Below are 17,315 nucleotides of genomic sequence, written 5' to 3' on the forward strand. Positions count from 1 at the left end.
CTGTATTTTTACTAACATAAATTAGGTTGTAATGATATTGTATTATTTATAATTTTATATTTTTGTATGTAAGATTCTTCACTAAAATATTTTAAATATAGCCATAATTATTGCAAGCCTTTGGAATATGTTTAACACTTAGGGAGCTCCCATATTCCTTTCTACAAATGGCTGTGCCCATTTTATTTTTGTTTTTAAACAAACATTTGGACTACGGGCAAAGAACTTTGCAAGGTGTTGTGAGGGAAGTAGAAAAACAGACACTTATGTAACACAAGGCTATAAAAAAAGAGGAAACGGAGGGAATACTGAAGAGTTTCTTCAGTATTTCCAACTACCTAGGTTCTAGCTTCCTAATTAAATAGTCATTTTATGTGTCATTTAAATTCTGTATTCATTGCATTACAATTTATTCACAATTACTTTATCTGGGTCATCTACCCTTAGTCCCATTATAATTGCCAATGCATTAAGGATGACATTTGCCCACTTGCTATCTTTAATTCACAGGATGTGGTTTTTTCACTGCCAGATGTTTTGAGGTGAGCCACTTGCAATGGACTGTTTTTTTGGTGTATGTGTTTTAATACTTTGCCAGAATTGAGTTTGATTTGAAACAAGGTTTTTGATTTTCAAATACAGCATTTTCAAACAAATAGTGTGATGTACAAATTACCATCACTTTGGTTCATGATGAAATAATCCACACTCTAAATCTGTTTGATATTTACCCCTTAAGTATTTTGGATCAATAAATCATTTCTGTATCATCTAGCATTTTAAAATGTTCGTAACTACTTAACACCCTATATCTCCAGGTCCTGTCCCATTAGTTTCAGGGAAAAAATATAGTAATTAAGACATAATTATGTTGTCTTGAAAAGTTAAGGGCCATTTGGACTTGATTACCCAAGGAGTTATCAGTGCCAAGGAAAACTCAGGCAATTACAGGCTTGGGCCTGTAATTAAACATATAGGACTGAAGTTTTGTTCATCAGAGGTGGCACCTTCTGAATGAATTACAGCATTGCATTTTAGACAAGTTACGGTAAATACAAAACAAGTGTGTGGAGGGGGTTGGGGGGTGGACATGAATAGAGATTGGAGCCACGTGGAGAGAAACACCAGTGTAAACTTAAGCATTTTGTTGTGAAAAACTATTGTTCAGCCAGCCTGCCTGGGCTCCATATATGGTGTTCAAACATAAGTTTGGGACGAGCCCCTTTGCAGTTTTGGCCAAGAACACACACACACTCACCCTCCTCTGCTAGAGAGGGCCAGCTCACCTGGAACGCGTATTATAGTGAGTGCTTGTTCGGTATGTATAGGATGGCCAAGTAACTAACTGGCAGCCCTGCTCCTACCTCACTCTCCCACAACTTTTTATCCCCTCACCACCAACGCTCTCAACTCCTGACACGTCTTCCCACAAGTCCCTGGCTCGCTGTCCGGTCTCTTCGTGTTGGTTTGTCTGTTTCCCACTCCTTCAGTGGTCTCAGGTGGAACACGCCAGGTGGGCGCTCGGCTGTGCTCTGAGGTCCCGTGTTGGAAAGGGATGCCCCCTGGCAGAGGGCGGCCGGCAACCCTGGGAAGGAGGAGGAGGAGGGGGAGGAGGAGAAGGAGGACGACGCAGAGGAGGAGGAGGAGGAGGAGGAGGAAGAGGACAGGGCAGAGGAGGAGGGAGTTGGCGGCCGCAGAGCCCCGGGCAGCGGGCCCCGTCCGCGGCCGGCGCGCTCCGTGGTCCTCCCTCGCTCGTCTCCTATGCTCATATTTGGACTCGGCTGCCCGTGCCCAGGAATTTCCCGTCATGCCTCCTGCCGCCCCGTCCGTCGCCCGGAGCCGGGGAGGGAGGGAGCGAGGTTCGGACAGCGGCGGCGGCTGCCTGGCCTTTCCATGAGCCCGCGGCGGACCCTCCCGCGCCCCCTCTCGCTCTGCCTCTGCCTCTGCCTGGCCGCGGCTCTGGGAAGTGCGCAGTCCGGTAAGTTAGGGCTCCCCTCCCCTCTCCTCCCCTCCTCGCCTCACCCCTCCCACCCCGACCCTGCCACGTTAGGGTGTGACCCCGAGCCCGGATTCCATTCCGCGCCTGCTGCGCCCCCTCGGCCGCCTGCGGAGACAGCCCCTGCCTCAGCCGAGAAGGGGAGCAGAAGGGTTGCGCCCCGCGCCAGCGGTGAGGGGCCGAACGGAAGGAGGTCAGGGCTGGCTTCCCCCACACCCGCCGACGGGAGGCGTCTGGCAGCCTTACTGACACCTTATCCTGTCCCGGGAGCGAACCTGAACCCGCGGGAGCCTCTCGCCCCGCGCGGGCCCCCGAGAGAGGGTTCTGGCGGGGCAGCCCGCGGGAGGCAGGGGAGGGGTCCATCCCGGAGCCCTCTGCTCCGTGCGTCGGCCCTGCCAGGGTTGCCGCTCGGATAACGGGCCCAGGGCGTGGGAACCGGCCCGCCAGGCCTGCGCTTTTCGCCGCGTGCCTCGGAGAGGACAGGGGCGCCGGGCAGGCGGCAGGGAGGGGTGCACCCGGGAGCGCACCCGCCGCCCGCCCGCCCTCAGTGCGCTGCTACCCCGCTGCTGGGCCAGACTACCGCGGGCCCGGCTGGCATTTCACAGGCCAAAATCGAACAGAACCCCTAGTTTGCCAGGTATCAGTTTTGTTTTGTTTTTAAGTAGAAAATGGCATCCAAGTCTATTTTTGAAGTTTTACACTGGACTATTTCAAGTCAAACTATATGAATGAAAAGGGCTGTTCCTGCCTTATTTGGTTTAGGGCTAATAGCTATCGGAAGTGGCAGTTTTGAAGTCGTTACAGTAAGATTTCATAAGATAATCTTCTTGAATCATGTGGAAAATACTAGGGGGGAATTTAATATCAGATTATTATTTTAAAAAGCAGTTATTTGAAAGTACAAAGGTAGGGATAAAGGTAAATGGAAAATTGCATGGACTTTTACATTTGTGATGAGTAGTCGTCAAAGTTTCTTGTTTCTTAATTTTGTCTGGAATGGAAGAACATAAATTATAATTCCTTAGAGCTGAGATTACTTAGGAGATTTCAGTTTGCTTTTGTTTTTGCTACCAATAGACTAAATTGTCAAATAAGATATGGCAAACTAGGACTCATAAATTAGTTGAAACCTGACTCTGTGAAGCATAGATTATTTTCAGTACTTTCTGGTTTATCTCTTCATATTTTCATTTGCAGCACTGGTGGCAAAATGGATTTTCAAAGACAATTTTGTCTATGAAAAATCTTCAGGGTTCATATAACTTATAAAATTGTCAGTTCAGATTAATGACAGATATTTACAATATTTAACTTTATTAAATTTGCAATTTGTAAATAGTAACTTGAGCAGTGATATTGGTTTCAAATTTGTTTCTGCATAGTATTGTTTTTCAAAAAACCCCTGCTTTTTATAGATTCGTATTTTAGAAGTAACTTTAATGGCACTTCTTGGGAAATACAACAGGTTCTAATTTCACATTTTATCAATGGATTTCTAAAAAATACTGTGCTGGATAGCGAAGAGTGGATTTTATTGCCAGGAAATACATGTATGCTTTCTTTTTCCCCAGTGATGTGTTGGCTTATCTAATACTTGTGGTGAACTGGCCTTCGAAGACCAAAATCCACTGTACTGGCCCCTTGCCAGTAATTTCGAACACCAAGTTTATATTTGAACCATTTAAACATATATTCTTTTAATTTTGGTCCCAGCTGATATATCAGTCTAATTTCTGATGACTTATGTTAGGGTCGTATACAAATATCTGGAAATTTTTATATTAAGATAAGTAGCTCTTTGCCATCTAGAATTTCGTCACAGTGCCTAAACTGTCTGGCAAGTTTGCAGCATACAATGTAATTGAGATTTTGAATCAACACATTGCTTTTTGTTCTTAAAAGTGCTTGTTCCAGTATTTTAACTAAGATGGTAATCCATTAAGTCAGAAATCCTTACTGTTTTGCTCAACTCAAAAGAATATCCAAAGACTATCCCAACAGTGAGATTCATCAGTTTTTCTAATACATATGCCACTTATTAATTAAAAATAGATTTTAAGGCCACGTGTAGTGGCTCATGCCTGTAATCCAGCACTGTGGGAGGCCAGTCCAGGAGGATCGCTTGAACCCAGGAGTTGCAGACCGGCCTGGGCAACATAGGGAGACCCTGTCTCTACAAAAATTAAAAAAATGTTAGCTGGGCATAGTGGCTCACTCCTGTGGTCTCAGCTACTTGGGAAGCCGAAGTGGGAGGATTGCTTGGGCCGGGGAGATCAAGACTGTGGTGAGCCGTGATCACACCACTGCATTTTTGATTCTATCATAATCTGGTCACAATCCCTCTAATTTTTCTGTACCTGTGTAATTAATTTATCATAGTTACGGATTTGGTTGATGAATCTGATTCCCATGTTTAGCTTCTTGGTAAAATTATTAAGTTGGACGGTTTCCATGTCTCTTCTAACTCCAAGATCCTATAATATTGTTTTTGTTTATATAACTCTGCAGAGCCACCTACTACATGTGGTTCAAACTTCTGATTGTCAACCTGTGACTTGCTATACATGTCAAACTGGTCTACCATAGCCAAATGTGATGGGTGTGGTCCAGCTTTGGATAGTCCGGATCTGTCTCAGGATTGTGTTAACACCTGGAACATGCACAAAGATACATACATACCTGGACAAATTCCTTGTTAAGCGTCTATTACTTTTTCTTCCTCATCTAATAGCAGAAAGTGCTGGTTATGTCATAGGGTAAATGCCTAACTGCTTTTCGGGGATAGTTAAGCCCAGGCCTTAAGACAGTTTAATATTCAGTTTTGTTATTTAGGTCTGAGTTAGGGATACTGCCAGAGAGCATCCAGACATTCCCGTGGTTGGGAAGGCTAGTTATCTGTGAGCATTCCAGATGAAATAGCCTATAATGGGTTATGACCTTTGGATCTTACCTCAGAGAAGATTGAGTTGGATCTACCTATCTGATTTAGCAGATTAAATTGAATTTGGATGGGAGGGTAATCAGCTATTTAATTTGCCAGTCGTTAGCATTTCTTATTGCTGTATATCAAGGATTTACTTTGAATATTCTGTATTTTCTCTTTCCTGGCCATGATGGACTTTCCTTTTAAAATGCTCAGCACAGGCTGGGTGTGGCGGCTCACGCCTGTAATCCCAGCACTTTGAAAGGCCGAGGCAGGCGGATCACCTGAGGTCAGGAGTTCGAGACCAGCCTAGCCAACATGGTGAAACCCTGTCTCTATGAAAAATACAAAAATTAGCCAGGCGTGGTGGCGGGTACCTGTCATCCCAGCTACTCAGGAGGCAGTGAGCCAAGATCATGTCACTGCACTCCATGTTGGGCGACAAGAGCAAAACTCTGTCTCAGAAAGAAAAAAAAAAATTGCTTAGCACAGTCCCTCATCCCTGTTCGTATATTTGTCTGTAGAGTATGCTGAAGTCATATTTATGGCTTTAAGGGAAGTACAAAAAAGGAAAGTACAGAAAAGATCAGTAATTCATCAAACAATTGACTTTATGAAAGATTTTGGTTATTGCCTTAGTTAAGCTTCTGTTGCATGTAACAGAAATGAACTAGTTTTAGCAAAAAGGAAGAAAGGAATTTGTTGGAAAACTATTGGAAGTCAAATGCAGGCAGACCTCATTTAGGGCCTGAGATCAGGGACTGGAAAATCTAGAACGTTCCCTGTCTCTAGTCTTTGTTTGCTTCACTGTTCTTTCTTTGCTGGTGTTTTTGTTTTTTCTTTTTTTCTCTTCATGGTTAGATGTGGCTGCTCAGCAGCTCCTGAGTATTTATGTGTCCCTTCATAAGGAGGAACTATATTATTGAACCTTGATCCTAAATTCCTGGGAGGTAGAACCTGATAGACACAGTTTAGGTCACATGGTAGACCTAGATTTTCCCTAAAGTCTCTTCTAATTCTAGAGTTATCTGGTGTACATAGTACAGTCATATAGATGGTTTGATTTTGCATTTTTCCATTTTATGTTATGAGGTTGTAGTCCTTAAAATGAATTGTGAGCATTTTCTTTGATAACAACTAATTCACTCTGCTAATAATCATCTGCATATTTTCAGGAATTCACTGAATAAAATGCTGACCTCCATTGGCTCTTTAGGATAAGTTCATTAAAACTATATAAGTGGTAGAGATATTTGAAATAGTAATAGTTTAGGGACCAAGAATTAATCAGTTGTTTTCCTATTTCTCACACATATCTAACATTTTCTGCCTCTTCCTTTCCTTTAGGCTTTTCCTACTGCCTGAACCTCTTCTCTATCAGAAAAGGTTGAAGTCCTTCAGGCCTCTCATATGGTAGTTTGTGACATTTTCCTCTTGCCACAGAATTTGTAATTTCCTTGTGCTTCTAAGGCGTTTTGGACCATGGTTGGAGTACAAGTTTTACTATATTGTCTTGTGTGGTAGTTAAGTCCATATATATTCATCTTCACTAAACTATAAATTCCATATGTCAGTGAATCACCTAGAATGTTTTCTTTCGTCTTCTTCTTCTTTTTTTTTTTTTTTTTTTTTTTTTGAGATAGGATCTCACTCTGTCACCCAGACTGGAGTGCAGTGGCACACTCATGGCTCACTGCAGCCTCAAACTCCCTGGAATCAGGTGATTCTCCCACCCCAGCCTTCTGAGTAGCTGGGCCTACAGGCACCTGCCACCATGCCCAGTTAATTGTTGTATTTTTTTGTAGAAATGGGGTTTCACCATGTTGGCCGGGCTGGTCTTAAACTCCTGACCTCAAGCGATCTCCAAGCCTCAGCCTCCCAAAGTGCTAGGATTACAGGCATGAGCCACTGTACTCAGCTAGAAGAATTCTGATAGGCTCTCAGCATCCATTGTTCCAGGTATAATAATTCTGACTTTTTCAAATACTCTGATACTTTTATGGTATCCTGCTTGCTGCTGTCTTCTTCTTTTGAAATTGGAGTTCAGTCACTCAGCTCTTCTTTCTTAATACTTGTCTGTTTCCTAGATTTTACAGGCTTTTCCATGAATACTCTAATTTCCTGTATGAAGACAGAATATACAAATGATAGGATGCTTTCCTGTAACTGAGATGGCAGGGGGAAGGAGAGGACAGCAACTCATATGGAAAGAAATCAGCTTTTGTGGAGCACCCAAAATTTATCAAATCAGATAGAGAGGACAGGTGTAGAGGAAAATGAGCATGTATAAAGAGGGATAATGGGACAATAAAGTACAAATATGGAAAATTAAGTGGAAGGCTTTTAATGCTGTTAGGGAACTTGGATTGGGTTAGTAAGTTATGAGACTGACATTTTTGATCCTTGAAATGTCATAATCAAAGGTGAATGATGAGTTATATAATCTACTAGTTTAGAGAATGAATTGAATTGGGAAATAAGTCATAGGACCAATAAAGAAGTGTTTTGAGAGTTTCTCTTAAGGAATGAAGACCTAACGAGAGTAGCAGCACTGCAGTAGAAGTGTTGCTAAAGTACATTGGATAGAAATAAGCAGTTGGATATTGGCAAAGAAAGGGATGAATAAAAGGTGACATATAAGCCTGGGTGATGGAGAGAATGTGATCTCAGCAGGTTTGTGGGTGGAGGTAAAAATAAGTTTTGTTCTAGATCTCTTGCTTTTGAGGTGCTGGTAGGATATTCCTGTGGAGATGTGTAGTAGAATCTGAAGTGTGAAACTGGAACTTGGAGGGAGAGATCAAGGCTGGAAATAAAACATGTATGAGTAACGAGAGTTAAAAATAAAGAGAAGAAGAGAGCATTTGTTAGCTGGAGTAAAAGGAAGGGTATAGGAAAATCATCATAGAGAAGAGAGAATTTGATCTGACTTTAAAAGATGCCGAGTCTGTATATGGCGTCGTGTTCACGAGCTTTCCTTGTTGAGGGGACATCACCTTTACTAACTTGAGAGAGAATACATGGGAAATGTTGGACAAAGAATACTGCATCCACAATGACTTTTCTGAATTACAAAATCATTTCCCCTCCTTCCTTGCTTAACCCTTCCTCAGTGGCTTCTTATCTTTCTGCAGATAAAGGACTAACTCCTAAATGTCTTCATCATCACCAGTTTGAACACACATTCTGTCTCACACTCCTCCTCGTTCCTCCCTCTTCTTCCCCAAGACTGGACAGAATGTGAAGAAGATATGATTTCCACCAGATGGAATATTCTTTATACTTTTTTGGGGTCCTTTATGGTCACTTTTTGTGGCCGTGGTCAGGTTCTTATCCCCAAAATAATTATTGATAACTTCCTAAAGTGAGAAATAATGATAAATCACATACTGCCCTCTTTTTTACAGAATTCTTTGCTTGCCTTATCTCTTCAAGTGTTGACTGCAAGGTTCCTGTACACTTACTTGAGTTGGCCACTCCGGTCACTGTGCCGTGATATCTGGCACTTGGCCGTGGTAGCCTGGAGCAGCGTTGTTACTGGGCATTGGTATGATTGCCTTACCCAGTTGTGTGCTGATTTGGAAACCTCAGGGTGATTTATTGATACTTTCCTAAAGGAAAGTTGAGGGAATTTATTTTATGAGAGGGCTTTATTCACACAGATTAAGGAGGTTTATAAAATGCGGAAATGCACCTGCAGACCTTTTCCCCATCTGAATGCTTCAGAATACCCACACCCTCCTGACCCAGTTCTCTCTTGCTACATTCCAACACAAGTCTACTGAAATGAAATTTCTGCCTTCTCCAAAAACCAAAGATGGTACCGAATACCACATCTATCAGTGGGAAGGCCTGCCACTGGAAGAATGAAATACTCTAACTAAAACCAGTTTAAGCAACACTCGCAATTACCATCTCACCTAATCAGAAGTCTAGAGGTAAGAAGTGCTGGTGTTGGTGCAGCCATTAAGCATTTTTATCAAAGATCCAGACTTCTCCCATCTTTTCTCTCAGCTATCCTCAGATTGCTGGCAATGAATCCCAGCGTGGCTTCAAGATGGCTGCCACACAAAGCATAAAGAAAGGGCCTGGGCAAAATGGTTTCTTCTTAAATGGCTCTCTGACAAGGAAAAGAAACCTTTTCCAGATACTCCCATCAGACTCTCCATATATCTAATTTCCCCTCACTCTCAGAACGACCGCTAGTAAATATCCTGGGGTTGTGCACCGTATCTCCCAAACAGTTTGGAATTCTGTTATCCAGAAAAGAAGAGATGGTTTTGGCTGTGCAACCAGAAATGCCCACCGATCTGTACTGAGCAGGAATAAAGAAAAACATGGCAGTGTAAAAAAAAAAAATGTGGAGATGAATATAGGTGAAATAGAGAAAGAATGCTGGTATAGGAAGTGTTTTCAGCTGGGTTTGGTGGCTCATGCCTTTAATCCCAGCGCTGTGGGAGGCTGAGGCAAGTGAATCACTTGAGTCCAGGAGTTTGAGACCAGCCCGGGCAGCATAGTGAGACCCATCTCTACAAAAACTACAAAAATTAGCTGGGCATTGTGTTGCATGCCTGTAGTCCCAGCTACTCAGGAGACTGAGGTGAGAGGATTGCTTGAGCCCAGGAAGCAGAGGTTGCAGTGAGCCAAGATCGTACCCGTGCACTCCAGCCTGGGCAACAGAGTGAGACCCTGTCTCAGAAAACAAACAAAAATCCCCCAAAAGCCAGGAAGTGTTTTCTCAGGGTCTAGCTTCCAGGTGAATGGTGTATCCTGATTCTAGGTTTATAAAAATAGTGTATTGTTCATAACATTTGTCTAAAGTGACACATTTACATACAGTATGTAGTATTGAGTAATTTCCAAGTCTTTAAAAATAATTGGAACCCTTCCATGTGGTAGTAATTATGTTTTTAGTATCTGTTGACTGAGAAAATATGTAACAACAAAAGCTACTATAAAACTTTGAAATAAGTTCTTGTAAATATAAAAACATTGTCATGTATTTGGAAAGTGTACATGTGGAAATTATGACTTAGAGAGTCTATGGACGCTTGATTTCTTGCTTTATGGATACTCTCAGGGAAGTTCTGGTCTCAACTTTGAGTAGCTCATTGTCGTCTTACTTTAGAATGTGGGGTATAGGGGAAACTTCTATTTGAAAATTTGAGTCATAGCGGAAATTTTGGAATGACAGGGAAACTCCTCAGAATCCTCTTACAATAGCATTTGTGTATGTTATGCCAGACAATGTACTTTATACTAAGACTGGACTTTTAAATCGTCTCAGGGATTAGAAGTCAATTACAGTAAATAAATACTTTTTAAAAATTATGTTTTTAGGTAAATGAGCATTGTTGTTAGAACTACAGTGCTATTTTAAAGTGAAATTTAGTTGATTTGCATGTGAGTATACACCTACCCGTCTCCGTTATAGCCATGACATGTCTTCTGTTACTATAAATTACATGACAAATCCTTATGGTTTCTTGGGTCACTTATTTTATTTAAAGACAAAAACATCTTTCAGTACGTATGTAAGACTTAAGGCATTATTGAAAATAAGCCCATGCAACATTGTAGAATCTATTAAAAACAAAACAAAACAAAACAAAACAAAACTCAAGGCCAGGCACTGTAGTTCATGCCTGTAATTCCACCACTTTGGGAAGCAAGGAAGGAGGCACTTGAGATCAGGAGTTCGAGACCAGCCTGAGCAACATAGCAAGACCTTGCCTCTACTAAAAATTAAAAAAAGAAATTAGCAAGGTGTGGTGGCACGCACCTGTGGTCCCAGCTCCTCTGGAGGCTAAGGTGGGAGAATTGCTTGAGCCCAGGAGTTCGAGGCTGCAGTGAGCTATGATTGCATCACTGTACTCCATTCTGGGTGACAGAGCAAGACCCTTTCTCAAAAAGAAAAAAAAAAAAAGCAAAACCAAAAACTGAAAAACAACTCAGGACAGTCCTTGTATAAATTAGATAGCCCTAAATTTTATGTTTGTTCTTTCATTTCTCTCTCTTTTTTTGGAGACAGGGTCTCCCACTGCTGCCCTGGCTGGAGTGCCATGATCCCAGGCAGGATCATAGCTCACTGCACACTGCAGCCTTGACCTCCTGGGCTCAAGTGATCCTCCCACCTCAGCCTCCCGAGTAGCTGGGACTACAGACTTGTGTCACCATGCTGGCTAATTTAAAAAAAAATTATGTAGAGATGTTGCCCAGGTAGGTCTTGAAATCCTGGACTTAAGCAGTCCTCCCGCCTTGGTCTCCCAAAGTGCTGGGATTATAGGCATGAGCCTCCACATCCAGTACATTTTTTTTGTTTTTATTGTGTTTGATTGTCAGAGAACCTGAGTTTGGTTGGGGTTGAGAGAGAACTATAGGGCCTATTATAGGTGAATACTTATTTTATCTTAGATTAGTGGTGTGTAGCTAGGGAAGATAAGCTCGTATCTTCCTGTAACAGTCCAGATTAGATAGGGCAATGGGTGAGAAGTTGTTTTGCAACTCTGGTCTCAGTAATTGAGAGCAAAAAGGAAAAAGTGCACTGTAGTCCCCCTTGTTTCTGATTTCGTGGGGTGCGAATATGCCTTCTAGTCAGATCGTCTTAGGGGACCAAGAAGAGGAGGGTTGAGGGCAGAGCATGTTTACCTGCATGCAGAGCCACTTGAAAAATTGTAGGCTCATTTGCATATTTGCATCCTTGTGTATGTGTTCATGTTGCCGGGGAGTCAGTGTGGTATTATGAAAAGAACATTAGACAGTGAATTGGAAATCTAGGTTTTTCTAGTCCTGTTCTTGCCTGAGTCGTTTAAACTTCTTGTGCTTCAGTTTTCATATCTGCAAAATGAATGAATTAGACTGGGTAATACCTGATGTTGCTTTAAGATTCTGTAGGCTGGGCATGGTGGCACATGCCTGTAATCCCAGTACTTCGGGAGGCCGAGCCGGGCGGATCACCTGAGGTCAAGAGATTGAGACCATCCTGACCAACATGGTGAAACCCTGTCTCTACTAAAAATACAAAAATTAGCTGGGCGTGGTAGTGTGCGCCTGTAGTCCTAGCTACTCAGGAGGCTGAGGCAGGAGAATCACTTGAACCCGGGAGGCATAGGTTGCAGTGAGCCAAGATCGTGCCACTGCGCTCCAGCCTGGCAACCGAGTGAGACTCCGTCCCCCGCGCCCTCCTCCAAAAAAAGATTCTGTAATTTATGGATTATTTTAAAGTCTCCAACTTTTCATAAGTTTTAATGGAATAATATATTTAATACAGTATACAAAATTATGTCTTCTTTTTAAATATTTTGTTTAAGTTGACTATCTTGTGCAATTCACTATAAATGTTACACTGCATCTAAGATCTTGTGTTTGAACTTCCTAGCCCAGTGTGCCCAGTAATTTGATCTATTGGCAAAGTTACATAACCCTTTTAAAGATTTAGTATTTAAAGAACAGATTACAATGTATCAGAAGCATCATATTAAATATCCCATCTGGAGTAATGGTATTAAGCCCTAGAAATTATGTCTTTCCAAATATGCAGCTGGGAATTGCTTATTTATGTTTGACAATAGATTTCAGATGAGAAAAGTCCTCATTTAGCAGGATATATTACCATCAGAATTTGTCTCTGATTACCCTATTAAATGTATTTAACTCTTAAGGTTAGTTAATCTGGTCTTATTGTTAAAAAAACTTCACTGTGAGTTTTAAAGAAAAAAACTTGACTAATTTGATGATTTTAAAAAGTGTCTTCTCTTGCCTGTAAAATTTACTTGTAAGATTTGTCTTTCTTATGAGAGAATATTTTATACACAAAAAAGAATATATAGTGTCTATATAAGGTATAACAAATATTTTTAAAAAATCTGGGTACCCTCATCCGGCTTCAGAAATGGAATGTGAAGTTGCCTGTGAGACACACATTTCCTCTATTCAGAAGTACCCACAGTCCTATATTTTGTGATTATTGTTGAACACAAATAACTGATAAACTCTTGTTTTCTTTATAATTTTATCATAGATGTATGTCTCTATATCATACTGTTCAGTTTTGCATGTGTTAGAACATTATATAAATGTTATTGGCCAGGTGTGGTGGCTCACACCTGTAATCCCAGCACTTTGGGAGGCCGAGGTGGGGGGATCACCTGAGGTCAGGAGTTCGAGGCTAGCCTGGCTAACATGGCAAAACCCCATCTCTACTAAAAATACAAAAGTTAGCCGGCACGGTAGCACATGCCTGTAGTCCCAGCTATTCGGGAGGCTGAGGCAGGAGAATTGCTTGAACCGGGAGGTGGAGGTTGCAGTGAGCCAAGATCGTGCCATTGCACTCCAACCTGGGTGACAGAATGAGATTCTGTCTCAAAAAAAGAAAAAAAAGTTATCATCTGCTGTGTATCCTCTGTGACCTGCATTTTTTTTTCTTTGTAAATTGTATTTTAGGTTCAAGGGATACATGTGCAGGTTTGTTACATGGGTAAAGTGCATGTCGTGGGAGTTTGGTGTGCAGATAATTTTGTCACCCAGGTAATCAGTATGGTATAGGTAATTTTTCAATCCTCACCCCTCCTTCCACCCTCAAATAGGCCCCAGTGTCGATTGTTCCCTTCTTTATATCCATGTGTACTCGATGTTTAGCTCCCACTTAGAACATGTGGCATCTGGTTTTCTTTTCCTGCATTAATTTGTTTAGGATTATGGTCTCCAGTTCCATCTATGTTGCTTCAAAAGCCATGATCACATATTTTATGGATATGTAGTATTCTGTGATGTATGTGTACCATGTTTTCTTTATCCCCCACAAAATTATGTTTATATTATCTATATTGGTGTATATAACTCATCTTTCTAAAACTTAGCATTTCTTTTATTATCCATATGTTTTTCTACTTTTTAATTTATTTATGCTCCTTGGTCATTTATCCATTAGGATTCTTATGTTTTCCTATGGAATCAAATTTGTATTTTCTCCTATTGCTTTCTAGCTTCATTATCTATATATTTAAAAATAATAATAATAGTGATGATAACTGATAATCATAGCAACTATTGACATACAGATATGTGCTATGTGTCAGGCACTATTCTAAATATTTATTTATTTATTACAGTTTTATCAAGGAAGTACAATATCATCATGATAAATCATATATTAAGGTTAAGGACTGAGGCAAGAATGTTCAGTAATTTGTATGACTGTGATTTAATCTGGCAGTCTGGCTTCACAGTCCATGTTTGTAATCATTATACTACTTTGACTCCTATGTAGTCTTTTCTTTTAATTATGCTTTTTCCCATTTAACTTTGTAAGATACTTAAACATTTCTGTGACATTCAAAAGAGAACGGCCCTAGTGTGATGTTCAGATGGGTTCTACTGTACAAACACCAGTTGCTCAAAGCCATGACACAATGTAATTTTCCGTGATTTTGTTCTGCAGGTCTTTTAAAAATTCTCTGGGATTCACTATTTCTTTTCTTTTTCCTAACTGAGGGGGGGAAAGTATGCCTTATTTATTATCCTTCTAAAATATTTCAGTTTTTCACTTTTGGTCTGTGGTTTGGAATTGATTCCATGTTTTCCTGTGTGTGTTCGGACTAGTTTCTTCATATTTGGACAATGCCTTCCTCTTTTGAAAAATATCGATATGACCTTAGATGAATCACTTAATCTTCCTGAGCTTTGACTTTTTGAAGTAAGTTGCATCTGTTAAGTAATGAATATTTTAAAATCAGACATATATAATTGCTAATCAGAACTCCTTTTCAGTATGAAGTAACCAAGGGAGATCATGAGGGGAAATACAGAAAGTTTTTGATAGTGATTGGAAACTACTGATTTTACCCAGACCCCTTAAATTACAGAAGAAGAAACCCTGGCAGAGATGTACCACAATTTTCTTCTACAGCTTTAATTTTTTCCTAAGGTAGCTAATTTTCTTTTTTCTTATATTCTGTGGCTTTTTTTTTTTTTTTTTTTTTGAGATAGAGTCTCACTCTTGTCACCCAGGCTGGAGTGCAGTGGCACGATCTCGGCTCGCTGCAACCTCTGCGTCCCAGGTTCAAGTGATTCTCCTACCGCAGCCTCCTGAGTAGCTGGGATTACAGGTGCCTGCCACCCTGCCTGCCTAATCTTTGTATTTTTAGAAGAGATGAGCTTTCTTCATGTTGGGCAGGGTGGTCTTGAACTCTTGACCTCAGGTGATCCACCCACCTCGGCCTCCCAAAGTGCTGGCATTACAGGTCTTTTCTCTTGGTTTCCACACCCAGCTTCTGTGGCTTTTTTGATGTCTTAGTTTTTCCAAGCTATTGGGTAATTTCTTAATATCCCTTATTTAAACATGTTTAAATATCTCTCATCTTAAAAGCAAAAAGGCTGTTCAAACCTGCCCCCACCCCACGATCCATCTGTTTTACAAGTTGCTTACATCCTTGCTGTGTCTGTTTATCTGCCATCCATCCAAAAATATGTATTGAGTGCCTGTTACATGTCAGGCACTAACTTGTCTAACCTGAGGTTACAGTATGGACCAGAGAAGCACAGGACCTCATTCTCAGGGTCTTTCCTTCACAGTTTGGAACCAGCATGGCATGTTGTAGAAAGAGTAAGTAGACTATTTTGTGGTAGGAGCAGGAGAGAGCATGGTTAGAGTTTAGGGCAAAGAAGACGACCAGATTATATGGGGCTTTTAGATCATTATGAGGAGTTTAGATAGTATTCTGTGTGATGGAAGCTATTAGAGGATTTTAGGTAGGCAGTGGCAAGATTTGATCTGCATTTTAAAATAATCACTCCAGCTGACTTGTGTTGAATGGATTGTGGGGGCCAAGAGTGGAGGCGGTAAACCATTTAGGCCTACTTCAGTGGTTCAGATAGGAATTGATAATGGTTTGGACCACAGTGGTGGTGGCAGAACTGAGACCTTGCTGATTGGATATAAAGTCTAAGGAAAAGAGAAGAATCATCTATACTATTCCATTGAAACAGTTTTGGATGAAGCCACTAATGGTGTTCATATCATTGAGCCCAGTGAGGTCAATTTGGTCCCTGTCTTCCTGACTTCAGGTTATTTGATACACTGACCACCAACTCCTTCTAGAAATTGTCTTTTCTCTTGGTTTCTAACTGTTATTGTTAGATATATGATTTTAGGCAAATTAGTTATCTGTGCCTCAGTTTTGTCACTTATAGAATGGAGATAATATTGTATCTACCACATAGGTTATTGTAGTCATTAAATGGGAGGATATATGTGAATTATTTAGCACAGTAATTCACAGAGTTAATTCCCAATGTTAACTAGCATCGTCATTGTCGTCGTCATCATCATCATCATCATTATCATTCTGGGACAACACTTTCCTTGACCTCTCCTTTTTCTGGTCTCTGCTCCTTCTTGATCTTCTTTGCTAGTTCTTTCTCCTTGAACTCAATTCTGAATGTTGAAGTTCCTCAGGGCTCTGACATTTACTTTTCTCATTTAGTACACTTTCTTAGACAATCTTATTTATTCCATGGCTTTAGTTCTGTCTGTATATAATCAGCTCTCCCCATCTACCACTCAGCCCGGTTCTCATTCCTGAGCAGACAGAGGAAAATGTGAGCAGTAGCCCTGAGGTAAGAGTGTAACTCATTGAAGATTGGGAAAGAAGAGTAGTGTGGTGCTCTTCTAGCTTTCAAAGGATTTGGGAAGCACTGTCATGCTGCCTCTTGAAAAAGACAGCCAACCAGAGAAATACTGGGGGCATTGCCTGGAAATCCTGGATAGCACTCCAATCAGAAAAAAGAAACTTCAATATACAGACAGAACTAAAGCCATGGAATAAATAAGATTGTCTAAGAATGTGTACTAAATGAGAAAAGTAAAAGGTAAAAGCAGAATTCCATGTATTCATTTGCCTCTATATCATCTCCATTTAAATGGCTGTGCCTTAGATACCATAAACACATCACAAGTTGAACTTTTTTTTGCCTGAACTTAAGCCTCCCCACCTTGTTACCTAGCTAAGTAAATGGTACTGCTATTTGCCCAGTTACTTGAGCCAGAATTGGAGTCCTCTTAAATTTTTTTTATTGATCTCATGGCCTGTGTCATATCTTTGCCTAGATTTCTGCAGTGGTCTCCTAAGTGTCTCACCACCTTTGTTCTTACACCACTCCCATCCATTTTCCACCTTTCAGTCATGTTTATCTTTTTATTTTGCAGATCTGATTATGTTGTTCTCCTTCACTTACTTCCCTTTCTTTTTAGGATGAAGTTCCAAATTCTTATACTGGCTTCCAAGGTTTGCATCTGTCAGCCTCATGATTTCCTCCCCTGTTCCTCACTGACACCTCCACCACACTGCTCTTCTTTCCCAATCTTCAATGAGCTACACTCTTACCTCAGGGCTACTGCTC

At 41.0% G+C, this 17,315-nt stretch overlaps 1 protein-coding gene across 6 annotated transcripts in view; it reads left to right on the top strand.

The window, feature by feature from the left end:
* Positions 1-1,690: 1,690 nt before the first annotated feature.
* The window catches only part of MSRB3 (methionine sulfoxide reductase B3), a 193,874-nt gene continuing 178,249 nt past the window's right edge, over positions 1,691-17,315 (top strand). The window contains exon 1 of one of the 6 annotated variants that reach the window (XM_073020917.1): positions 1,691-1,978. In XM_073020917.1, the coding sequence (XP_072877018.1) occupies positions 1,762-1,978 (217 nt within the window). In that variant the 5' untranslated portion in view covers positions 1,691-1,761. Of the gene's footprint in view, positions 1,979-2,073; positions 2,190-2,542; positions 2,634-17,315 lie in introns of those variants that run through there. The other 5 variants (XM_073020918.1, XM_073020916.1, XM_073020919.1 and 2 more) reach the window with 5 other exon arrangements.

Source organism: Chlorocebus sabaeus, chromosome 11, assembly GCF_047675955.1.
Source record: "Chlorocebus sabaeus isolate Y175 chromosome 11, mChlSab1.0.hap1, whole genome shotgun sequence".
Taxonomy (NCBI): domain Eukaryota; kingdom Metazoa; phylum Chordata; class Mammalia; order Primates; family Cercopithecidae; genus Chlorocebus; species Chlorocebus sabaeus.